The 23,869-nt window shown below is 55.9% G+C and overlaps 10 protein-coding genes across 10 annotated transcripts; 6 read left to right on the top strand and 4 right to left on the bottom strand.

The window, feature by feature from the left end:
* Positions 1 to 7: 7 nt before the first annotated feature.
* Positions 8 to 2,185, top strand: L969DRAFT_17286 (uncharacterized protein; the record flags this gene model as incomplete). The annotated part of the gene is made up of 7 exons (XM_014712247.1): positions 8 to 63; positions 118 to 256; positions 315 to 560; positions 612 to 752; positions 803 to 1,114; positions 1,166 to 1,466; positions 1,521 to 2,185. The coding sequence occupies 7 exons, from the start codon at positions 8 to 10 to the stop codon at positions 2,183 to 2,185; spliced, it is 1,860 nt and encodes a 619-aa protein (XP_014567733.1).
* A 42-nt stretch (positions 2,186 to 2,227) lies between these two features.
* Positions 2,228 to 7,130, bottom strand: L969DRAFT_94433 (uncharacterized protein; the record flags this gene model as incomplete). The annotated part of the gene is made up of 12 exons (XM_014712486.1): positions 2,228 to 4,539; positions 4,592 to 4,721; positions 4,775 to 5,148; positions 5,195 to 5,239; positions 5,365 to 5,500; positions 5,557 to 5,781; positions 5,828 to 6,144; positions 6,202 to 6,295; positions 6,341 to 6,471; positions 6,526 to 6,756; positions 6,807 to 6,980; positions 7,037 to 7,130. The coding sequence occupies 12 exons, from the start codon at positions 7,128 to 7,130 to the stop codon at positions 2,228 to 2,230; spliced, it is 4,263 nt and encodes a 1,420-aa protein (XP_014567972.1).
* Positions 7,131 to 7,781: 651 nt separating this feature from the next.
* L969DRAFT_94434 (uncharacterized protein) lies at positions 7,782 to 11,088 on the top strand (the record flags this gene model as incomplete). Its single annotated transcript, XM_014712487.1, has 8 exons — positions 7,782 to 8,006; positions 8,066 to 8,500; positions 8,542 to 8,869; positions 8,970 to 9,555; positions 9,618 to 9,689; positions 9,737 to 10,296; positions 10,350 to 10,460; positions 10,508 to 11,088. 8 exons carry the CDS (start codon positions 7,782 to 7,784, stop codon positions 11,086 to 11,088), a joined length of 2,898 nt encoding a protein of 965 aa, XP_014567973.1.
* Positions 11,069 to 12,005, bottom strand: L969DRAFT_23814 (uncharacterized protein). Its single transcript, XM_014712295.1, has 3 exons — positions 11,489 to 12,005; positions 11,370 to 11,437; positions 11,069 to 11,313 (listed from the first exon to the last, which is right to left on the bottom strand). The coding sequence occupies exons 1-3, from the start codon at positions 11,982 to 11,984 to the stop codon at positions 11,164 to 11,166; spliced, it is 714 nt and encodes a 237-aa protein (XP_014567781.1). The 5' UTR covers positions 11,985 to 12,005; the 3' UTR covers positions 11,069 to 11,163.
* A 70-nt stretch (positions 12,006 to 12,075) lies between these two features.
* Positions 12,076 to 13,300, top strand: L969DRAFT_87326 (uncharacterized protein). The gene is made up of 3 exons (XM_014712488.1): positions 12,076 to 12,195; positions 12,249 to 12,320; positions 12,368 to 13,300. Exons 1-3 carry the CDS (start codon positions 12,141 to 12,143, stop codon positions 12,985 to 12,987), a joined length of 747 nt encoding a protein of 248 aa, XP_014567974.1. The 5' UTR covers positions 12,076 to 12,140; the 3' UTR covers positions 12,988 to 13,300.
* On the top strand, positions 13,105 to 13,496 carry L969DRAFT_94437 (uncharacterized protein; the record flags this gene model as incomplete). Its single annotated transcript, XM_014712489.1, has 2 exons — positions 13,105 to 13,299; positions 13,347 to 13,496. The coding sequence occupies 2 exons, from the start codon at positions 13,105 to 13,107 to the stop codon at positions 13,494 to 13,496; spliced, it is 345 nt and encodes a 114-aa protein (XP_014567975.1).
* Positions 13,497 to 13,605: 109 nt separating this feature from the next.
* Positions 13,606 to 19,029, bottom strand: L969DRAFT_94438 (glycosyltransferase family 20 protein; the record flags this gene model as incomplete). Its single annotated transcript, XM_014712490.1, has 11 exons — positions 13,606 to 14,377; positions 14,429 to 15,070; positions 15,126 to 15,148; positions 15,393 to 15,509; positions 15,591 to 15,857; positions 15,910 to 16,019; positions 16,068 to 16,142; positions 16,193 to 16,291; positions 16,342 to 18,692; positions 18,749 to 18,862; positions 18,908 to 19,029. 11 exons carry the CDS (start codon positions 19,027 to 19,029, stop codon positions 13,606 to 13,608), a joined length of 4,692 nt encoding a protein of 1,563 aa, XP_014567976.1.
* Positions 19,030 to 19,332: 303 nt separating this feature from the next.
* On the bottom strand, positions 19,333 to 20,809 carry L969DRAFT_87328 (uncharacterized protein; the record flags this gene model as incomplete). Its single annotated transcript, XM_014712491.1, has 6 exons — positions 19,333 to 19,698; positions 19,752 to 19,983; positions 20,036 to 20,137; positions 20,194 to 20,260; positions 20,311 to 20,640; positions 20,747 to 20,809. 6 exons carry the CDS (start codon positions 20,804 to 20,806, stop codon positions 19,605 to 19,607), a joined length of 885 nt encoding a protein of 294 aa, XP_014567977.1. The 3' UTR covers positions 19,333 to 19,604.
* Positions 20,810 to 20,948: 139 nt separating this feature from the next.
* On the top strand, positions 20,949 to 22,855 carry L969DRAFT_87329 (uncharacterized protein). Its single transcript, XM_014712492.1, has 4 exons — positions 20,949 to 21,297; positions 21,344 to 22,325; positions 22,376 to 22,654; positions 22,705 to 22,855. Exons 1-4 carry the CDS (start codon positions 21,032 to 21,034, stop codon positions 22,783 to 22,785), a joined length of 1,608 nt encoding a protein of 535 aa, XP_014567978.1. The 5' UTR covers positions 20,949 to 21,031; the 3' UTR covers positions 22,786 to 22,855.
* A 185-nt stretch (positions 22,856 to 23,040) lies between these two features.
* L969DRAFT_17297 (uncharacterized protein) lies at positions 23,041 to 23,699 on the top strand (the record flags this gene model as incomplete). The annotated part of the gene is made up of 2 exons (XM_014712248.1): positions 23,041 to 23,225; positions 23,282 to 23,699. The coding sequence occupies 2 exons, from the start codon at positions 23,041 to 23,043 to the stop codon at positions 23,697 to 23,699; spliced, it is 603 nt and encodes a 200-aa protein (XP_014567734.1).
* Positions 23,700 to 23,869: the final 170 nt, after the last annotated feature.

The following is a 23,869-nucleotide window of genomic DNA, read 5'->3' on the forward strand; positions in this document are numbered from 1 at the left end:
CGGCCACATGTCGAAGCGGGGCAATGCAGAGCCAAGCGAGAGCGCTGCCAAGCGGGCAAGAGGGTACACTGAGCTCAGCAGCTCGTTGACAGCGGCTGACCCGAGGAGCCCTTGCAGGAACGCTCCCTCTTTCCTCCCGCCAAAGGATGATCTCAAGGGTCGAGAGAGCTTCTTGCCTCAGCCCAACAGACAGCCAAGCTCGCTACCCCCTCGTCCGAGCTCAGCATCCACCTCCGCGCCCTCCTCCTCCGGATTGGTGAGCAGCTGTGCGTTTCATCAGCTTCAAGCGCTGAACGCGCGACACCGATGCACAGACACCAGACCAGATAGCGGCCAAGCGAGCAGAAGTAGCTGCCAAGATAGCTGCTCTCCAGCGCAAGTCTGTGCCTGGCGTTCCCTCTGCCATGTCCAGTGCGGCACCATCACGCGACTCACTCACGCCTGCCCCTTCCGCCACTTCGACCGCACCAGGCCTCGATCCTGCGCTCGCAAAAAGGATAGCAGAAGCTAAGCGGAACGTGCAAGCTATGGCTGCCAAACGCAGTCTCAATCCTTATCTCGTCAGCATTCTCTCTGTCTCGAATGCCGACTTGACCTGACGCGTCGTGCAGTCACCCAAAGATCAGATCGTAGCAGATCCAAAGACTGGCCTGCATCCTCTCCTAGCAAAATCGAGCGTTACCGTTGCAGACGCAAAGCGCAATAATAAGGACAAGTACAAGCCTATGGCGCCCAAGTTCTCTACCACAAGGGTATGCCTTTCGTCTCCTTTCCATCGTCCAGTCCGCTCATGCTGGCTCAGGCAAACGCTCGCATAGCTCAGCCTGTGCGGCAACCTATCGAACGGCAACTTGAGCTCTCGAACGCGAGTGTGCCCTCTTTCGAAGAGGCCCGTAAGAATCCATACTTCGACAAACGGCTCGGTGTCGAGTCCCTCGTACCCAAAGAACGCAAAGCTCGACCGCTCAGATTCAATCCAAAGGGCAAATTTGCAGCGCTTGCGGATCAGCTCAGAGCGGAAGCCCGCATGGAGGAGCTCAAGGCTCGCATTCTCGAAAGCGCGCGCAAAGCCGGTCTGGAAGATGAGATCGAATTGACCGAAAAGCAAGCAAAGGTTCGTCGCGCGTGCTCGTATACGTATTTTGCTCAACGTTCTATCGAACAGAGGCCGCCACCGCCGGATATCGAATGGTGGGATTCTCCCTTTCTGCCGAATCAGTCTTATTCCGACCTCGACAACGGCGCGACGAGCAGAGTCCTGCAGTCGAACGAGACGCCCATCACAATCTACGTACAACATCCGATCCCGATACCGGCGCCCGCCGATCGTATCAAAGTCGACGCCCAACCGCTCAAACTCACTCAAAAGGAGATGAAGAAGATGCGAAAGCAGAGGAGGCAAGCAGATCTACAAGACCGTCGAGATCGCATCAAGCTCGGTCTCCTACCTCCCGATCCTCCCAAAGGTAAGCCCTCTGCTGTTTGCAAGATGGCATGCGCTGACGGCTCGCATGACACAGTCAAACTTGCCAACATGATGCGCGTACTGACACAGCAGGCTATATCTGATCCTACAAAGGTCGAAGCCAAAGTCAGAAGAGAAATGACAGCTCGCAAAGTGGGGCACGAGAAAGCCAATGCGGCCAGACAGTTGACAGATGATCAAAGGCGAGAGAAACTCGAAGCGCAGAAAGACAAGGATGCTTCAAAGGGTATCTCGGCCGCCGTCTATCGCATTCGCTACCTCACCAATCCTTCGCATCGGTTCAAGGTTCGAAAGAATGCCCAGCAGCTCGCCCTTACTGGTATCACACTCTACAACCCCAAATTTGCGTTTGTCTTTGTCGAAGGAGGGCAGGCTAGCATGAAGAAGTACAAGCATCTCATGCTTGACAGGATCAATTGGAAGGAAGAAGCCGAAGCCAGAGATGGCGATGAGGACGAGGAGGCAACGCCTGCTCCGTTACCTGAAGGCACCCCCGGTCCCCAAGCGAGCGAAATTCCGGAAAGCTTAGCAAACAATAGATGTGATCTCGTCTGGGAAGGCCCACAGCGTGATAGGTACTTCGTGGACTTCAAGGGCAAGGGCGCACCAAGCGATGGCCTCGCCAAGAGCACGCTTGGCACAAAGCTCGAATCACTGTGGGACATGTGCAAGCGCCTTCCTATGGACGACCAATTCTGATTGTTAACTCAAGCTGCATTACGCCAGTCTACATGTCCAGAATCAGCGCCACACAGGCGTGATGCGTTCAGCGGGCACAGTCGAATCTCTGCGAAGTAATGAGCGCGCAGTCGCCTGAGTTGAGCCACCCAAAGCCATCGAGGCACGCCTGACTTTACGTGGCGATGCGCGAGCTGCCTCCGTAGTGCCTTGGGCTCTCGACGCCGGACTATTCGGTAAGTAGCTGAATCGACGCGATGGGAGATGCTTTGGGCTGCGGATTGGCCCGGGGCCAGCGGCCATTGAACGACGAGCAGCGCGCAAAGCTGTTTCTTTGCCAGGCGTGTCAGGCGCTGCGAGTCCGACAGGTGGCATGGGCGCCAAGAGAGGCAAGACGGGCAAGGGCTGAAGAGGCGGGACAAAGTTGAAAGCGGGTACAAATACAGGCGCTGCTGCTGATTCCTCGCCTTCTGCTTCTTCTCCGAGCGAATGCAGGGTCGACGGCTTTGACAATAGGCCGAGTGGCCGACTTGCCAGACTGTCTCGTCCTCGCATGATCGGCGGCTTTGAGATGGTTGCGTTCAAGACAGTGGGGTCGACGAGGTCTTTACCTGGTGAGTATGGCGCACGCTTCGTGCCGATGTTTTGCAAGAGCTGTCCAGGTCGATTGAAGTCAAAGTCTCGCAAAGGTCCGGCTGATGGTGAAGGATCAGGATACAGTTCCGATGCTGACTTTGCCAAAAGGTTGTCGCTGCTGGAGATTTCAGACATGTTCAGAGTCGACTCGTCCGCGAATGAGCTAGACGCATCTGCAGCAGACGCTAGAACAGGCGCGGCGATTACGGCTGGCTTGTGAGGCGAAAGCGGTCTCGCTCTAGGCGGCTGAGCCGTGAGCTTGCGAGGCGAGCGACGAGGTGCAAGACTTTCTCGGCTTATGCTGGCCCTTGGCGCTGGTTTCGGCATAGTGGCAGTCGAAGGTCGGCCCGCAATCGACATGCGCTTGAGAGGAGGATTGCTACTCGCTGCAGATGCAGGTCGCTTGAGTACGTTGCTGATGGTCGCTGAAGGCGCAGGCCCAGAGCACTGTGTAAAGCCTTGCTCCGCAATACCCATGATGTGAGCCAGAGTGGGGGCGTCTGCGCCGTTGCCGAGAAGCACGCTAGTACGCATGATGGCTTGTAGCAGCTCACACTGCTGCCGCGCTGATGCTATGTGCACCTCTGCTACTGCCTGGGAGGCTGCTGACTGAAGCTCGTGATGCAAGGCTGCGTTCTTGGCTTCGAGCATTTCGAGAGCGTCTGGGTCGGTCAAACGTCTCTTGAGGCCGGTCGCGATGGCTTCATACAGCGATCTTGCCGTATCGGCGCTGTTGATGTGCAAAGCAAGCTGCCGAGCGCGATCCTGATACTGCTGCTGAAGTTCCCGGACAGGCTGAAGCTGCAACTCGACAGATGAATTACCGGAAGCTGACATGCCGTCAAGCCAGGCAATAGCGACGTTCTGCAGGATGACAAGGCGATCGATTTCTGCTTTCGCGGAGGCAGCCGTTTTGACTTTACGCGAGAGATCATCCCAACTTGATCGCATGCGAGACACTGCATCTGTGACTTCCTTCATCGCTTTTGCACGAGCTTGTTGATCGACAGCGATATGCTTTGCCGAGACTGCTTTGCCATCTGCCTTGAGCGCTGCCAGCTCTTGACGTAGCTCATAGATGACGCGGACGTATTGGCTGACATGTCTGTCGACGCTGATGACATTGCGAGATACTTTGGTCTTGATATCCTTGGCTCGATTAGCATACTGTAGCGTGTTGTAGGTTTCGTCGAAGTGGTGAGATGAAGGCGAGACGCAAACGACCATGACTGTTCGACAGTTGCCGCCGAGACTGTGCTTGAGCAAACGAGTGAGTTTGGAGTCTCGAAAGGGAACATGTGCGCGTGCACGAGGGTCACAGAGGGCGTTGATACAGCTGCCGAGCGCGAGCAGTGATCTATTGATATTTGCGCCCTCGAGCAATCTCTGTCCTTTGTTCTGTGTTACACTAGCGCGCTCGGAGCCTGCCAGATCGATGACACTCAGCGTAGCCATATTAATCTCTTCGGTCAGATCGGCTGTGCGCGGTCTCTGTCGAATGTTGACTGATAGAACGGCATGCGAGCGCGACGAGACTGCGTTGGCTTCGGTTGGCGAGACTGTGCGCATCGAATTGCCCTGATGAATCATCTCGATGACTTCCTGAGCCGAAGCGGGTACATGCTCCGAAAGGTTGGGCACCGTGATGCGATTACCCGTCTCACGCAGCATGAGCGTGGGTGAGCCGGCCGGCACAAGCAAGTCCCGTATGGCCTCGTTGTAGATCTCAAGATATGATACTGCACCGACTGGTCAGTGAGTGAAGCCAGGCGCACGGGGAAATAGACTGACCGCTCATTTCGACCGTGGTCTCGTCTTTCATTTCGGCAATGCGGTCGAACAGATCCTTCATGAGCAAGAAGACGATGCCTGGCGAGTCTGGCGTGCCTGAGATAGTGTGAGTCTTACCGCAGCCAGTCGCCTGTGAACATCATCATCATCAAACATGCCGCGGCAAAGCCAAGGGCGACTGACGCCATAAGCGAAAACGGTCGAATTGTAGCCGCTGAGCACGCCGTCGACGAGCGTTTTGGCAGAACCAGAGTAGACATCTTCTTGAGTGGCAGTCTCATCAAAGACCCGGTCGAAGCAGAACTTGAGATCCTTGGCCCGCTTGTTGCTAAGCTTGACGTAGGGGTTGGCGCTCTCTTGCGGCGGGTCGAATACCATCACTTGATCGTCCAACACTTTTACAATCCGTCTCACTGGCCCTGATGCTCTGTTACTACTCAGAGTGGAGGTCGAGGCGACCGGTGTAGCTGACAGACTGCCATCGCCCATGTATACCTGCGTCTTTGGCTCGGGTGCGAACAAGGCCGACTCTCTGGACGAGAACGGGCGCACTCGTACTGGGCTGGCATAAGCAATTGCTACTGTCTAAATCATCAGACTCACCTGCGACAATGATAGAAGCAGCGCCATCGGACGCCATACTCAGCTCTGGGCGAAATGACAATGACCCGGCGGATGTTTTCAAGTAAGCTCGGCGCGCGTCATGCATGTGTCACGTGATTACTTCTCCTTTGGCACCGAAGCAGCGCTCGGTCTTCCCGACGCCGGGCTACTCCCCCTAGTTAGAAGGGACTGGAAGAAATTGTGCAAGACCTCGTTCTGGCTCTGACCACTCTGTGGCGTCAGAGGAGACGGTATCGCGGCTGCAAGTGGTGCGGCTGCCGGGGCTTGATTCGAGGGTGACTTGGGCTATGGCACGAGACTGTCAGTCAAGTACAGTCAGGCAATGATGCTGTAAAGCTGACCTTGCTGATCGGCGAAGCTATTGCAGAGGCGGCGAGCGCCTTGTCCACGCCAGGCATATCGAGAGAGGCGGTGGACCCCGTCATGGGGCCCATCCGACCGGTCGAGGCCGTCTTGAACTGCGATTTCGCATCTGTGCTGACCTTGTCCTTCTGCAGAGCGTCATAGTGTTCTTTGAGGAATTCTTGCTCGTCTCGCACAGTCATCAAAGCTGGCTTGGGCGCCATCTGCGTGAATATGAGCCAGGATCAATCTTAGACTGCCAAGACGTACGATACGATTGGCAGACGTGTCGTGTATCAGGGTTGAATAGAGCTTGACAAGCGAAGGATCGTCGTCGGTTTGCTCGTTCAGCAGATCGTTCGACCATGCTTGGGCCATAGCAGCCACATCATAGCTATCCCGCAGTAGCTTGATCTTTCCTTCTGTATCCCAGCCAAAAGGAACAAAGACTTCTTCTCGCTCAACGACGCTCGGCTTGGCTTCAAAGGCGAAGAGTGCAGGATTGAAGAGCTGGTGATGCAGATACTGTCGTAAGCGCTCAAACGTCCTCGGTCGCGCGTTCGTCGTCGTCAACAAGGCAGCGCCATCTGCAAATTCGCTCTTCCATTCAGCATGCTTCAGCTGAACTCCGAAACTGAACGAACGGTGGAAGCAGATCGTGCGTAGGCTTTGTTGGATGAAATCGCTTTGCTCTTCATTCAGTGATTTGTCGCGTTCGAGGCGCGCAATATGGTCCGCCTGTTGTGGTATCAGCAAAGTAGCACCTTTGGACATGGCACGTACCTTTGTGCAGACAATGTAGATGGGCAGACCAAAGCTGCCCTGCAGGGCGCCTGTAGGCATGGGCAACTCGTCATGTTCTGATTTAGGCAGTCGACTTGAGCCTTCGGTGTAGCTCTTGAAGCGTGCCACCACTGCATGCTCGCCGTCATCAGTCATGTTCATCTGATCAGTCTCGCCAGACTTGCACTTCTGTTTGCCCTCGTCAACGAGTGCTGGCTCGATGCTTGCTACCGCAGCCGCGATGACACTGAACCAGCGTTGTAGTGACGATAGGAAGAGCCACGGCTTGTCCCAGGCCAAAGCAATGATGAGCGAGGTCTCGAGAAAGTTGTCATTGTTGAGCGCGACAGGCAGCAAATCGGCAAAACTTGGATCGTAAGACGCAAGCGAGTAGCATCCTAGCCTGCCAACGATCTCTGATGACATGTTCTCAGCATGGGCACGAGCTGAGCAGCGAGTCGCGGACCTTCATCCGCTAGCGCGCGTTGATTGAGCGCCGTCGAGGCTGAGGGATCCTTGATGTCTGTGTAAGCGTACGATAACCCCAGCTCTGCTCGTATGCTATCATCCGTCGCCTTTCCCTTCCCTTTGCCAAGCCCCAATGTGTCCAGAATGGTGTTCTTGCCGGTGCCCACTTGTCCTGCTCATTTGTCCAAATCGTGAGCTTGCGGCATGCCTTGTCCAATTTGGGCTGACCGCATAAGATGAGTGTGCGGTTGGGCAGAGCCCGAGAGGACGAGGCTACGGATCGCAGGATGCGAGACCAGATCTCTGGCTCGTTCGAGTCCATGACGACCTCTGATCTGGGAGGAGACGTCTCCAAGTGAGAACGCACGCGACGGAGCAGATGACGAACGACAGTCGATAGGCTAGCTCACACATACCCCTAACTCGCACTCTCACGAGACAGTATACAGTCATGTCGCTTCCAAAGACTCAGTCAGATATGCATCAGGCCATCCTGAAGCCGGAACCGGACGACGGCATGACATTGCACCGACGCTCCTTGCTTCGAGCAGCAATCCTTGTCCTCGCATAGCGCCGCGGCAGACTGACAATTGCACTCGCATGTCAACATAAAAACGATCGGATATCACCGTCTGCTTGGCTGCTCGCCTCGAGGCTCGACCTCGGAAAGGAGTGATGGGACTTTGGCTCCTAAGCGCGAGTCCGGCACGGAGTGGCTTGGCATTCGCTGTCCACCTCACGCGTCGAGGCCGCTCGTCGATACTTCGTCCAGGACTCGAGATCAGTACGGCGTCTGTTGGAAGCAATGACAGTCGGAGCGAGTCCCCGCTCTGGCGTTTCAACCCCTCGTCCCGAGTCGCTCAGTTGGCAAGCATCCCTGCGATCTCCCAGCAGTGAGCGCTTCCACCGCCCCAAACAAGCTCGAACTCGAGCTGACATCCAGCGTGGAGCACCTCGCACGAGACCGACATACATGGCAGACAGAGCGAGACAAGTCAGTGCGAGTCCGTCGAACGGTTTGGCATACAAGCCACACACCGGAAAACCCGAAAGACCGCCACGGTTCTCGCGTGCTCAGGAACGTATGTCAGACATCATACGACGGATCGAGAAGGAGTGCTTCATCGATCGGCCTGTCCCTTGCGCATCCGATTCTGATCTTGCACGACACATGTTGTCTGAGCCCGTCGTCAAGCAGGTCGGTCTGGGTGGCCTGCTTGTGGCGTGTGATCCTGCTGACTTTGTCGGTCGTCACAGACGCGCTTCGGCGATCTCGATGCATCGCACGGAGAGCGAGAGCAAGGATGTCAGAGCGTCATCGAATGGCGACACGAGTATGATCCACAAGCACCCGCCACAACGTGTCGTCACATTGTGTCGACGCTCTTTCCTGCCCATGTGCATACCCCACAGCTCAAAGCCAGGCGACCCGTTCTGCGTCACTCGCCCGATCAAGTCAGAATGCAACGCGCTTTGCCCGTCGGCTCTGATGACGACGACGATGAAGGCGATAGGAGCTGCGATGACCGTCAGGACGATGTCTTGCTGGATTCCGAAGCGGCTAGATTCTTCCAAGCGACACGCGAGCTAGCAAGAGACGTGCGACTCTTAGCAAGGCAAGACGGTCAAACATTGCGACACACCTGGGATGCGCTTGAGCTCGATTGCGTAGAGATTGTCAAAGCAGCCTACGTCGCTCAAGGAGATTGGGAGCTACCTGTCGCCCTCCTCAGGCTGCCTTGTTCCCAAGCCGAATCATCAAGTTCCAACTCATCGAATTGCACCGGCACGACGAATACGTGCACAACGAGCGTCTCCTCGCTCGAGGTCAGATCCAAGCTCCATCCTACACCTGTCAAGACGCCGAGGAGCAGCATACCGCGATACACGGGCAGTCCACCGAGCTCGTCAAGCACAAAGATGGCACCGCGAGCTCCGCGCACGCCCACTCGGATACCACGATACATCAAGCCCAGGCCCAGCAAAGTCTGATCACAGGTTCATTGCTTGCTCTGTACGGTGTGCGCATATTTGGGCTTGAGCTGGTCTTGTGGATTGCACGTCGTTGTCATCGTGACGGATGATTTTGCCACGCTTCGGCTTGACGCGCAATTTGGTTGATATTGATGAGATTGAGCGCGAGATTGCGATTGCCAATTAGCAGCGTGGTGGATCATCGGCTGGACCATGTCAACAAGCGGACCCGTTTCGAGGTGCTCCACTTTGAGCTTGTCTGGTCAAGTGGAAGCGTGTACATTGGCACCCGCTCAGATGACCTCGATCCTCTCCCTGCCAACAGAGCTGATCTTCAGAATCGTCGATAGCCTATCGGCAGTCTCCGTGAGCCGATTGTCTTCGACCTGCAAAGCCTTGCACGATATCTGTCATTCCGACGAGCTCTGGAAGGATCGTATACGAGATCTCTGGCTCCTACACGGCGCCACGACGGTATTGCCCGAGACAGACGATGAGCAAGTTGACCGGCTACCTTGGGCGGAGCAATGGAGTCGCTTTCTCGGCAGACACCGGCATTTCCTCGGCTGGTGGGCATCATCGCTGCCCTTCAGAGGCAGAGTCATACGAATGCAACTCTGTACAGAGACCGGCACGCTAGACACGCTCTACATCGCGGCCCAGCTCATCGAAGCGAGCAATGCCATACAACCTTTGGAAGACGCCAATGACGATTTTATGGCCGATGTGCTTCCTCAAGGTTTCTTGTGGGACGTTGGCTCGGCTAGCTATTCGTGCGCTTGCTTGCTTGCTCGATGATGGCGGTCATGTTGACCCATGACGATCGCGTGGGCAGATTGCCATTAGATCATCCCTCGCCAGATCGGGGCTACAGTATTGACGTCTTGGACCCTACGTTCCAACATGTGTAAGTTGGCCTCATACTTGGCTTGGTGTGACTTATGTATGACCCAGCACGTTGTTTACCATTCATCCCGAGCACGGCGTTACCCTCAACGCCAGGCCGGATCCACGCGCGAGCCAGCCGTTCATTTTTGACGCCTTGCGACCCGTCAGTCTAGAGGTAGCATACGACGTGCTAGGCGTACCTGTCAGTGCAGGCTCTACGGTGACGAGCCTTTTCACAGGCGAAAAGCAAACACCCTTTCCGACGATCTACATCGCCGAGAGTGGTATCTTACGTCCTTTCGAAGGCGATGTGAATCGCATAACGGAGGATGACATGCAAGAGCCCTACTTTGCTAGAGACTCCCGCCAGCTGCAGTGTCCTCATCTTGCCTTCACGCCGCGGTATACTAAATCCGATGAACCATCTAATCCGGCTATGCCTCTCGCTGACAACGGCGGCCCTCGCATGCTGTTCCAGACCGGTAACGTGCCGCAATGGATCGATCAGCCGCCGGAATTGCCTCAGCTCATACATATGTTCAATGGTGGCAATGGTCCCGAGGCGATCAGGATGAACATTCACCGCCGCCTCAATGCTCAAAGTCGGGGCAGATTCATGACGTCGGGTGCGCTAGCTTTTGCAGCTTTGCAGACAGTCAAGCTGACGACACACTTGCAGACGCGGAATTATTCATGCCTATCAGAGCGCCCAGTGATCCTGTCTTGACGATGCCCGGCAACGAGCTTCGTGCCATTGATCTGACCGGTCTCTGGGTTGGCACATACTCTGGTCAGTGACCTTCGCTCCTGTTGAGCCCGAGCTGACGGTCTATTCAGTTCATGGACTCGAATTTGGCTACATCAATGTAAAGGAGGTACAGTCGATCGTCCATGCCGTCGACGAAATCGATCTCGAAGAGCTACCCTTTGACGGCTCCTCGACCTCGCTGCCTTTGCACAATGTACATGACGCACCACCTCGTCTAGGCAGCGCATCCTTGCGTCCTACACGGATGCGCAGACGGCATGTGATCGAGTTCATCAAAGTCACCGGCGATCTCAATGTACCAAGAGGCGAGATCAGCTGGATTGCTTTCCTGCCCGAAGAAGACGGATCGGAGGCGCTCGTACCGCTCGAGCAAAGAACGGTGCGCGCACTCGATCGAACGCAGATGGAAACTTGGTCGCACCGACCCTTTGCCACTATCGAAGCTGCAACCGCCGCATGGTCTCACGGCACGCTCGATGCAAAGGGAAAAGTCGCATTCAGTGGATTCCTCGAGCCACGCTGGTCGGACGCACAGGCTATCATCATCTCGAGCCGAACAGAAATGGGCGTGGTCGTGGATGAGATCCGGCTGCGCTGGCTCGAGCTCGGAAAGACGAGCTCATACAAGCGTGTACGGGCCAGGATCTGAAATTCACGCTCGAATGCATATGCTATGCGTGCTACAGTGTCTATTTCACTTGATCGGATATGTGTGTTCGTGGGTCTACTTGCCGACTTCGGAGGCCAACTGCTCCAGTTCGGTGGAGCTCAGCTCGCGAATGACGCCGGGCGATGCTGTCTTGCCGGTGATGGCGCTGCCTACGATCTGAGTGATACTCGACACGCTGTTGGACGTCGATAGCCAGTAACGGATCTGTCGAGAGATTGTAGGTCAGTCTTGCGCCCGGCTCCTACGAAAGCTGTACCTACAGATGAGGGCTTGACGGAGATGATGCCGACGCGAGGATCGTCATAGCTGCCTGTGTGCTTGCCGTCACCTGCGACCTCCTGTTTAGCGACTCGATGGCATCTTGGAAAGATCTACAAACCTAGATCGCCAAACCATGCAGACGTGAGCGGGTTCCAGATCTTTTTGATGTGCTCGACATCGTCAACGAGCTTGGCTTGTCCGGCGACGGAGACCCAGCTGGTGCTGGACGGGCTGAAGTACGAAATGTTGACATCAGGGCTGTTCTGGAGCTCTTCCTCCTTATTGCTCTCTTGGTTGTAGATGAACTCAAAGACGAGGCCTTCCTGGCTGGCGGGTGCCATCGCACGTGAATGAAGGCCAACGGGACCTTTGCTCACGAGCATGGCCGTCTTGACTTCGCTGATGATCTTGAACACCTCATCTCGCTTCTGCGCCAGGGGTGCATCTGTCTCTGCCTTTTGCGTGTAGGGATCCTTAGACGGCATGTCGGCTTTTCTGATCTGTGATGCGTGGAAAGATCGGACTGGCTGTAGTGCAGCTGTCGATGTCACTGGACGAGGTGTAAGGGAGATCAGTCGGGGTGCTCTCGTGCTCTGTCTGAACAACACTGACATGCGGCTCGACCTGTTGCTTTCGATGACGACGATATTCGACCGACGATCGGCCACGTCGTCTGTCGGGTTTTGTCGTCGACACGAGGCAAAACTTCGCGTTGCCGCAGCGCCGCCACCTCCGCACTAGCAGCACATCAGTGCCATCCACTCGTCGACATGCGATACTCCGCGCTCTTCGCCGCTCTGGTAGCTGGCACTCATGCACAGACCAGTACGTGCTCGTCGACATCGGGCCAGGCGTGGAGCTGACCACCGATGTTTCAGCTTCTACTTCGGCAGCCGCAGCCGCTTCCTCAGCCGTTGCCTCACTCAGCTCGCTCGTCAGCTCTGTAGGAGGTGCGCGACAGCTGCCGCGCTGTGCTCAGCTGACACTCCGTCCGCAGGCGCTACGAACACTCAGACATCCTTGCTGCCCGTCCCGACGTACGCGTTCGCAAATAGCACCCAGTCCACCAACGCCACGCTCGCAAAGAGTCTTCCGGCCTTCACGTACAATCTCACGAGCGAGAGCGCGACACTGAGAGCGGCCATCTGCACCCAGATGATGAACGTCTGCTCCGTTTCAGGCTGCATCAACTCGAATGCCACCGTGAGCACTAACTTTTGCAATAACGTCACCATGGGCTACGACTGCGAGTGTACTAGCTCTTCCGAGAGCAGAGAGTTCATGCAAGAGTATCTCTTGCCGATCAACCTGGTCGATTGTCAGTTCCGCTCTCGCGCGTGTCTCGACGCATGCTTGAAGCCAGGCATGACGAGCTCGACAAACGATTGCCAGACAGCCTGCAACAGCATCTATGCCGACACATGTGGTACTTCGAGTCAGCAGATTCCAGAGTATCGAGTGAGCAATCCCAGCGCAACGCCGTCCTACTACCCAGACACAAGCAAGGGCGGCGTTCTGCCCACGACTTCTTCGGACAACACGAGCTCGGCGAGCAAGATAGCGGTATCGGTAACACTCAGCTTGGGCTTCCTGGCGGGTCTGTGCATTGTACTGTAATTGCACTTATTCTGCGCACCGACCCTGACCATGGCGCTATCGCTTCGCTGGCTAACGCCTACCACGCGGTACAGATCTCATTGGCTTCTCCAGCTGAATGGAGAGTAAGGCAGCATCATGATCGGCAAGACAATGATGATCGCGTTCTGTGTCGCTCTTTCGGCAGCCGAGATGGATATCGTCACGCCGGAAACGGGCGCACTCGTCTCGGCCTGCAAACCAATCGATGTCGACGTTGCCGACATCCCTACAACGGCGGACAAGATCAGTTGGCATCTCATGCGCGACGGTCAGACACAGGCATCCGGGAATGCGAGTATTACAAGTCCTGTGTAATGACTTGTGCTGACGCTGCGTAGGTTCCTCTGGCTGCTGCCTTTCAAGCAGATCTTCCCTGGCCTGCAAAGGTCGCAGAGAAGCAGCGCGCAGGAGAATGGGAGTTCGTGCTCGTAGCAGAGGGCAAGGCGCCCGCCAAGCAGTCTCACAAATTTAAAGCCGTGCCTTGCTGAGTCTTGTAAATCGTCTTCGAATGCATTGGGGTATAACCGTGGCGTGACAGTGATGTATTGATGGCAGTGAGGGTAGCTCTACAACATTGCGTGGTCGTGATCCGGAGTTCTAGCAATACGTCTGCCCATAGACGCTGCTGTGTTCTTTTTCGAGCGCCAATCGCTCACTTGCGCGCCGGATGAGATCGTCGAGCTGCTCTAGCTGATCGTCACCGATTTGATATGCCTGACAGACGCCCTCTTTTTCTGGCAGGCGTGAAAGCAATGTGCGTGCTCTGTCTATTGCTTGCATAGCTGCAGTGAGCGCAGAGCTCACAGTCTGCCTCTCCTGCGTAGGCGACGAGGCGCCAAGCTGCAAAGAGGCCATGCTCCTGGTGGCCGAGCTCGATAATGGCGTCATCCGGGCGATGGGAGATTCAGATCCGTTGACTGCCCGAGCCACAGGCGCGTATGCGGCTGCAGCACGAGTAGTATCAATGGACAGTCCGCGAGGCCCACCCGGTGCGTGCGGAGCAGCGACGACATGGCTTTGACGCACGGGTATAGTGCCCGGAAGAACGATCTGACGGCCTGCAGGGGCTTGTCTACCAAAAGAGGCATTAAGAGTCTCGTCGGACCGAATGGACTGCTGAAGGGCGCGCCGAACAGCTTCGTTGGCCTGCGTGCTCTGACTGCGCTCGAGCGAGCTCGACGACGGAGGAGAAGCCCTACTCGGCTTTCGCGCAGGCTTCTTCCTCGGCGTGATCGCCTTGGCCAGCTTGGCAGCGCTGGGCGCATAAGCGGACATGCTCGTGCTCTTGCGCATCCCGCTTGACGTAGGGGCTGACCAATTTGACAAGCTAGCCGGCGTCTGGAGACCGGATGATCGGGAGTCGGTCGAGCTAGCAGGCGTCAGCATGGGCGGCGTCAGGTCAGACAGTGAAAAGGCTGACTGTGAGCGTGACATGTGGGGCGTCGCGGTCGTGCCAGTTCTCGTGAAATCAAATTCGGGCGAGTCTGCCATAGACGACTGCTGACTGAACGCAGGCGATTGCGAAGCGCTCAGCGTTCGGTCAAGGAGACCAGAAGTAAACGAGTCGTCGGAAGATTCCTGCTTGAGGGGCGGCCGGACTTGCTGAAAGACGTAGGGAGACATGCCTTTTGACGCCGCTGCGCAAGCGCGAGACGCTTGTGCTGACATGCTGATCGCATCCGTGGTGAATGCACGGGCCGGCATCGATGGACGAGGCGCATGTTGGACCGCCTCGCGGTAAGGCGAATCGAGTTGTGGCTGGACGAGCATCTCGGTCGCGTCTGCTGGCAGCTGCTCCTGCTGTTCATGGTACAGAGCAGTATGCGAGGCATACGGATTGTAGAGCTGAGCATCGAAAGCGTGCATGCCCTCGTTCGACGCCAGACTGCCTTGCGAATGCTGGCCGTAGTCAACGTACATATCCTCGTGATAGCCGCCGCCGCCGTTCTCCTGCATCATGCGGTTGATGTCCTCTAGCATGTATGGATCTCGTAGCGCTTGAGGCACTGAATCCAGTGCGACATGAGGATGGATGCTCGCATACCCGAGATCCATACTGAGCCTTCGCAGCATAGCTTAAGCCCCGGGAGCATGTACGAGGGACTACCAGAGCTTACCTCGAATGCCGTGCACAGACGAGCTATGTTGAGTTTGGGATAGCAGTCCGGCAACAAGGAGGAAGAGATAGTGCCTTCTCACGATGGTCGGAAGAGGAGCCTCGCTCCCTCCTGCTCAGGAGGCCCGCACCGAGATTGCTTTCCGAAGGAAGAACATCCACCAATGAGAATGCAGTCGGCAATCCGTATGCTAGAATCTAAGCTCCATCGGTAGCTCAGCCCACAGACATGTGGATGCCGCCAGGGAGTCCCGTGAAGCCCAGCTACCTGCGCATGCGCCAATTTGATCAGGGTGATCGCCTGGGAGTGGAATGTATGCGCTCGCGGGCGGCGAATTCTTTCGTCAGCCGAGGCGATTATCGACAAAGTTTCGAGGGCAGTCGCCTACCCAAAGTGCTAGCGCTCGGAGCGTGGCTTTGCGGCTAGGTGTGACAGGGTATCTATGATGTCCGAAGGCTCGTCAACCCGCCAGGAAGCTGTCGTCTTGCGGTTCGCATTCTGATCGACAACGATGGTGTATATGCAGTCGCCCTGCAGCTTTGATTCAATGCTCGGCAGATTGTCCGGGTTGGGCGTGCTCGCTCCATGGTCGGTCAATGCCTTGACGTGTGCCTTGACGATTGGATTCTGCAAGAGCGCCGGGAACATCTTCAGCGACTCCGGCGGAGTAACCAAAGGCGGTGTGCCGGGCGCAGTCTGCTGTTGGATTGAATAGAGAGCTCGAAACATGTCCTGCTCCTGCCATGTCAACGCGCGAAGATCAGGATTGTCCGGCAGCACAGACCTCGTCGGTCTTGTCGTCGCCGGCGCACATCACAAATTCTGCGTCGGGATTCTGATAGCATATCCTCCTGACAATCTCGCCTTTGTGCGTGTGTGCCGGTCGGACTTCGACTATGCTACAGATCAGTTATCGAGCTTGTAGAGGGGAGGAAGGCTTGCCATTCTTCTTGCCGACGAGGACGTCGATTGGTAATTTCTCCGACATACTCTCAAGAATGCCTTGACACTCCTTGGCTGCGACTCCAGCATCAGTCAGATGGAGCTGTCGCACACGAGGCACGTACCTTGGAAAGCGCCGTAAACTGGATCTGCGTTGCGATAGTGAAAAGTCGTGCTCGATTTCTTCGTCTCCACAAATGACCCTGTCGTTCGAGCCTCGTAATCTGCGTCGCGGCATCAGCTGCAGCTCATCTGCCCACACGCAGAGACGCACATTTGAAGATTTCGACGACATCCTCTTTCCAGCTCATGTCGATCGACTCAGTGAGGTCTGTCCATGTGTCTTGACCGGGCTCGCGCAAGAAGCAGCCATGCTCGGCAGAGAAGCCAAGATCTTTGATATGACCAAGATGTTTGTCAAGAAACTCGCCGTCTCGACCAGAGATGATGTAGCACAGGTTTTTGGGGTCACTGCAAAGCTTTTCGAGTGCCTCTAGTAGTTTCTTCGAAGGGACGGCCGCGCTTGGCGTCTTGACGATTGGTGTGAGCGTACCATCATAGTCAAAGAGCAGAAGGCGTTTGCCAGCAGTCGCAAAGCCTTCTTCGAGCTTGTCGTGATCGAGCTCTGGAGTGAACTGCGTCGCCTGATCATCGTGCACACACTCAAGAAGCTTCATGATGAGCGAGCTCGACCATACAGCGGCCGTGTGAGCTTTGACGCGCTTTAGCACGACAGCATGACGGTATTCTCGTTCGTGCTGTGACATGTGTAATGCCTGATCGATTACTCTTGCGACATCGCCCAGATCCCATGGATTGATCTTGAGCGCCGTCTTCATCAGACCCGTTACGCCAGTGAACTCGGATAAGATGAGCGGGCTCTTTCGTTCGGTTTGGCAGATAGTGTATTCCATGCTGGTCGTATTCATACCATCACGAATCGAGGTGATCAAGCAGAGATCGGCGGCAGATAGCAAAGCAAAGTATTCATCGCGTTCTATCGTCTGATGATAGTGGTGAAGTGGCTGGTAGTGCAGGCTGCCATATGTCGCATTGATATGATCGACAAGTTGTGAGACCTTCTGGGCGATGAGGGGCGAGTCATTGGCGGCAGGCGACGTCACTTGAATCATGACGACTTGTCCAATCCAATCGGGGTAATCATGCAAGAATCGTTCGTACGCTCGAAGCTTTGGTATGACACCTTTGGTAGGGTCGAGCTTGTCCCGGCCAAGAATGATGCGTTTGTCTGCATAGAGCGAGCGTATGGCTTCGATCTTGGGCAGGACGCCCGGTGCCGCACGATCATGTTCGATTCGCTCTGCGTCGATGCCGATCGGACAGTAGTCGATTGCGCAGAAAGTACCATTGGTCTCGACGCCTCCTTTAGCAGCTTCGTAGCCCATGACACGGACGCATGCGCTCAAGAAATGGCGACCGTACGAGTATGTCTGGAAGCAGCATAGATTTGCGCCCAGCATGCCATCCAGGATGGCCTCGCGACGAGGCAAACAGCGAAAGAACTCGCTGGAAGGGAAAGGTGAATGGATGAAAATGCCGATGCAGATGTCGGGGAAGCGTTCTCGAAGCAGGCGAGGCAAGAGCAAGAGGTGGTAGTCGTGGATGTAGATCAAATCGCCAGGCTTGTAGACCTCGGCAATTTTATTGGCGAAAGCGACGTTGGCGGCATAGTAAGCTGACCAGGTTCTTGCTTCGTCTTCTTTCTCCGCATTGTCCGAGAGCGCGAGATAGTGAAAGATAGGCCAGAGGTAGCCTTTGCAATATCCTTCGTAGAAGTCGACGGCGACCTTGTCATCTAGCCAGACGGGCGCACACTTGACTGCCTTTTCTCGAGTATTGCCTAGCTCCTCCAGGCCTTGCTCTAACTCGCGTTTGCACTCTGGGCTGATTGTGCTCGCCTCGAGGTGCTCGCCATCTGTCGTCTTAAGGTCACCTGGCCAGGCTACAAGCGTGACATCGCGATCACTTGCGAGCGCTCGAATACCCGAATTGAGCGCGGCATGACCCCGTCTGGGTGTGAGGATCCATCGCGCAGAGCAAGCCGTCGCATCGGTCTCTGACATGACGCCCGACGAAGCCGTCTGCCATCGTTCTCTCGCTCGCGAGCCAGTCTTGGCCGGTGTCGCAGGCGGCGAGACGAAAGATGAGCTGTTCTCTGTCGTATTGGCTGTGCTCGCTCTTGGCGCGTGCAAGCCTGACACAGTGCCATTAGCAGAGGTTGAGGCGTATTCGCTCGTACTCTCGTCAAAGACTGATCCGGAAGCAGGCGACAGGGGCGTCGAAGTAGCGGGCACCGCGTTGTTGTGCATTTCATCATGTAGCATTGCTGCTGTGATGGACATGGGTCGCGTTGGGTCCGAGCGAGGGGGATTGAGGCCATCTGCATCTGTGGGACTCATGCGCATGGTACTGCCGGGTAGGGTCACGCCGCTGTGGATCTTGCTCAAACTCGGCCGTGGTGCCACGCTGGGCGAATGCAAGCTAGGTGGCGCGGTCGAGCGGTCGCCTAGATTGATGGCAAGCGCAGAAACTCGCTCGAGCAAGTGATCGGTCTCTGTTCGTGGTCGAAGCTGACAGCTGTATGGCATCGTGTGACAAGCCAGACTGTTTGCATGGCCCTGCTGTGAGCTGAGGAGCCATAAAGGGGGGCATAGACCGACATGATCCGGCCGGTGAGCTTGAGCTGATTGACTTGACCGCCCTCCTTATGTGTTGCATTGTTGCGTTCATCTTCTAATTGCTTGATGCGATCCTGTATGGCTACCAAACTCGGTCTGCTCCTCGTCAGCAACTCTTTGAGCGGCGACCACGCTGCCTACATCTCTCCTTCCTCTGTTGGCTCCCATTCATCTTCGTCTGCATCTGTCCAGATCCTGCTGAGCTCTGAGCTCGTGCTGCTCGCTGCTATGGGTCCTTGTTGCAAGATAGGCGAGGTCCGCATAGTGGGCGAGCGCATGCTCCCCTGTAGCAGCTCCCTGCCGTAGCCAAAGCGCTGACGCGCTGACGATGGGGTCGCAAATATGCGCAAATCGCAGTCAATCGCGTCACATTCGAGCTCATGCAATCAATCAATCACTCGGAGGCGCGCCCAACTTTTGCGATTCTCTCCTCCCCGCGCTTGCCCGCAAATCTGGCGAAACCGGGATGCCAGACTGTAAATGCTCCTGCGTAGTGCGGGTGCATCTCTCTACTGGGAAGTGCGGACGTCTTCGTCAGTACGTATAACTCGAAGCATTGCTCAAAGTACATTTGGCATGCATCATGTATGACTGTCACACTGGCGATTCTAATATGATAAATCGATCGTGATATTGTAAAGGTTTTCTAACGTCTGCGCACCAGTACGGAACGATCTTGAGCCATCGTTCCGCTCCTGATGTTACATCTCACGAGCGCGGTATCGGATGAAGCACAAGCTTGATGTGACACAGAAATGCATGCTACATCCCAGCTCGATGAGCAAAGCGTAAAGCGCTGGGTAGCTCGAGCGTCAACGACAGCCGCCGGATCTGACAATCATGGCGAAGAGCTCGCAAGCTCTTGCTTGAGATGTGCGATCGCTTTGGCAGGGTTGAGGCCCTTGGGACACGTCTTGGAACAGTTGAAGATGCTGCAATAGTCAGAAGATCAGCATGATCAAAGCACAAAAGGAGAGCGGCTTACGTGTGGCACCGGTAAAGCGAGAACGGATTCTGCAGTCGCTGCAGTCGCTCCGCCTTTGCCGAGTCTCGTGAGTCTGCTACCCATCGGTATGCCTGCATGAGCACGGCCGGTCCGAGGTATTCGTCCTGGTTCCACCAGTAGGACGGGCAGGCGGTGCTGCAGCAAGCGCAGAGAATACACTCGTACATGCCGTCCAGCTTCTGCCTGTCCTCGCGCGACTGCAAGTGCTCCTCTGTCACGACTAGGTTTAGCGGCAACGGGTTGTGAAGGCGAGTGGGACGTACTGCCATCGGCGGGCTCCGAGTCGGCCTTGAGGAACGGCTCGATCGACTTGTATTGCTTGTAGAACTGTGTCATGTCGGGCACGATGTCCTTGATGATGTACACTGCGCGATCGAGCATCAGTATTGATCGTCAAGCGAGATGAAGCTCCGCCACATACTGTGCGGGAGAGGGTAGATCTTGACGTCTTTGCCCTCTGCATTGATGCGCTTGAGGCAAGCGAGGGTCTGTCACTGGACGTCAGCGAGCTTCCAAAGGTCGCATGGACGATACTGACGTTGACGCCGTCGATGTTCATAGCACACGATCCGCAGATGCCCTCGCGGCAAGATCGCCTGAATGTAAGTGTCGGATCGATCTCATTCTTGATCTTGATCAAGGCGTCCAGCACCATCGGTCCGCACTGCGCTAGATCGAGCGTGTACGTTTGCAGGTAAGGCTTCTCTGCTGGCTTGTCCGGGTTCCATCGGTAGATCTGGAATTGCTTGGGCTTGCTGGGTTTCTTATTCGGCGCAGCAGCCATTGAAGATCCCTTGTCTTGAGATGCCTCACTAGCAGGGGTCGCCAGACGTGCTACCGGGCTCGTTGCGAACGTTCGCATGCCATACTATTCAAGCAGCAGTCAGCATCGGCACGAAAGCTCGCTGCGATCGGGTCGGTGCAGGAGCAAGAGCCGCGCGCTCTGACACCCTGACCACCGGCGATCTACGTACCTTGGCAATGCCATTTTGGCCCAACGGTCTTAGCATTCTGATTGTGCTCGTGCTCGCCATGACTTGATGGGCACACTGTGAGCGGCGGAGCAGTTGAACGGCACCGGCGCGCTCCAGCCAATCAATTTCTCGCATATTCGCCACATCTTTTGACGCGCAAACGATTGCGGCCGAGACCGGCCTTTATTAGCTTCTGGCTCGCGAGACAGCTTGTGCAACGAACGTGCTTGCTGCCAGCATCCTCTTATAGCTCCCTTCCTTCCCTTCCTCTCCTCCTCGCAAAATATGCTGCTGTTGAGTACTATCGCAGCGAGTGCGCTTCTGAGCGTTCAGGCTCTGCCATCGAGCTCCAAAGAGGCATGGGCGCTCGAAAGACGCCAGATGAGCGGGAACTCGACCCTCGTCTCTGACTTCAACCTCATCTCACAATACTGGGGTCAGATCTCACCCTACCGCGACTTGGCAGAGAATCACTTTGGCGTCAACAACACCGGCGTTCCGGCGGGATGCGGCCTCGTGCAAGCTCACTCGCTCCAACGTCACGGTCAAAGGTGACTCCCGAGCGTTCACGGGGTATCAGCGCTGACGAGATGGCAGATACCCGACCGGCTCGCCCTGGGATGGCATCGGTGATGCTGCTTTTGCTCAGACAGTCACGAATTACACGGCCGCAAATGGCACCAATGGCTTCAGCGGACCACTCTCTTTTCTCAACCACTACAGCTACCAGCTCGGCTCCAGCTTGCTCACCTCGCCGGGTACCACGACCGAGTTCTACAAAGGCACCCTGTTCTGGAATCGTTACGGCCGTTTGATCTATAACGCTACTGCTGGTCAGCCGCTCTACAATGCCACTTTTGCCAATGGCACGGCGAGACCTTTGCCCGTCATCGGCACGACATCTCAGTCTCGCATTCTCAACAGCGCGCTTGACTGGGCCGCAGGCTTCTTTGGCACGAACGCGACGACTAAGTACACTCTCGTCGTTCAGCCTGAAGGCGGTACTGAGACGAATCCGCTGGCGTCTTACGATGGCTGCAACAACGACAACGTGGACTCCATCGGCTACATCGGCGACTCCCAGATCTACCAGCTCATCCCGCAGTACCTCAAAGATGCCACGTCTCGTTTGCAGCCTTACAGTCCCATCCCGCTGACGACGAACGATACCTTTGCAATGCAGTCTATCGCTGCTTACGAGTATGCTGCTCTTGGTTCGAGTGACTTTGGCGGTCTGTTCACGGAAGAGGAATGGCAAGGCTTCGAGTACTGTCTCGATCAGCTCTACTACTACGACTACTCCTTTGGCAACCCCACCGGCAGAGCTCAAGGCATTGGTTACCTTTCGATGCTATACGCACGACTCAATCACACGCTCATCACTGCCTCTGATGCTGCCATGACCATCGGCGTCAACACGACTTTTACGAATTCGGAGTCTGTCTTCCCAACGAACCAGCCTATCTACTTTGATGCCAGTCACGACGATATCCTCTATTCTGTCGTCACTGCGCTCGGCATTGACTACTTTAAAGAGGATCTGCCACTTTCTTTCCCGCCCAACCCTGACCGTCATACGGTGCGTACTGTGTCTCATCGGATCAAACCATACTTATAGACAATGTGCAGATTCTGTCGCAACTGACGCCCTTTGGCACTGCACTCGTCACGGAAGTCTACACTTGCTCGTCTGCCTCGCCCGCGGAAGTGTCCTACTCCGAAACACACTATACCCGCGAGCAGAACGGGTGGACAGAGACCAATGCTACACACACTTTCGTTCGCATGCGCTGGAACAATGCTATCTTGCCTCTTGCCACCATGGACACCGGCGTCTGCTCAGATCGTTCTGATGGCTTCTGCTCGGTTAGAAAGTTCCTCTCGGCTCAAGCGAGCAATGTTGCTAAGGTGAGCCTTTGCCAAGATCGAGCAGATCAGTTGGGCTTACGGGAAAGCAGGCCAATTACAATTACACATGCTTTGCAAACTACACTTTCCCTTCGAGCAACTTTACCGGCGACGGCACGATTGGCATCTGATCTACGTCGATCGCCTACAAAAGCCAAAAGGCAGCGCTTCCTTAATCTTGTCCCCAATGCAATAGAGCTATAGATCAATCTTTTGCCAATCTACCGCAATTTGAGCGCTCGAGCGGAGAGTGGCGCAGCAAAGACGCGTGCGGAGCTTGGCGCCACGGTCGTGAGCGTTGTGAGCGGAAGCAGCGTGGCAGATGCACTGAGAACTAGGCACGATTGAGGGCAAGCAAGCGAACAAGAGAGAGAGAGAGAGAGAGCATGTCGGCAGTGTTGCAGCATGTGCTGCACCCCTTTGATCTGCCACCCGCGCTCGCCCTGCTGCCGCCGCTCTTTCGAGTGCTTGCTTGGGCTTCCGTCCTGCCCATCCTCATCCTAGCAGCCGTCGACTTGCTCGGCTACGTTGCATTCAGAATTGTCTATCAGCCTGTAGGCATGCCGAGGACGTGCGTGCTTGGCAAATTGGCACCCAATGATAAGCACTCATGCTATCGGCTTGCAGGATGTTCTACAAAGCGCCCGGCGGTCGAACAAGCAGAGGCAAAGGAGCTCAGGTGGCAGTTCCCGTTCCAGTGAGCGCAGATGCAACGGGTAGGGAGACGTCTGGCCTCAAGAAGCGACAATCCGTCAAGAAAGCTGCTCCAGTGCCGCTCATCGTTGCCTCGAGTGATTCTGACGGCAACGAGGATCCTCATGCGGCGCTGTCGACGTCTCCTACAGATGAATCCGACAGCGGACTGTCTCCCATCTCGACTGCGCCTCGTAGGGAGCGTCAGCTTTCTATGGGACCCAACAGAGCACGCGCAGGCTCGATTGGTTTCGACGGGCCAATGCTCGGATTTGATCCCCTGCGATCTCCATCACCCGAACTGAGGCAGCTGCCGGACGAAGAGGACGATAAGCAATTCCATCCGTCGTGACGCCTTGGCACGGCGAGATAAGGAATCACGACCCACGAGCATGTGCTGCCAGAGCATACACGAAAACCTCATAACCAGTTTAGAGTCGAATCTGCAAGTTTCAGTGTCATGTACGATTGGCTGTTGACATCTATCGACCCGGGCTCGATGCATACGTTTCGCTCGGCTTG

Source organism: Mixia osmundae (genome assembly GCF_000708205.1).
Source record: "Mixia osmundae IAM 14324 unplaced genomic scaffold scaffold_5, whole genome shotgun sequence".
NCBI lineage: Eukaryota > Fungi > Basidiomycota > Mixiomycetes > Mixiales > Mixiaceae > Mixia > Mixia osmundae.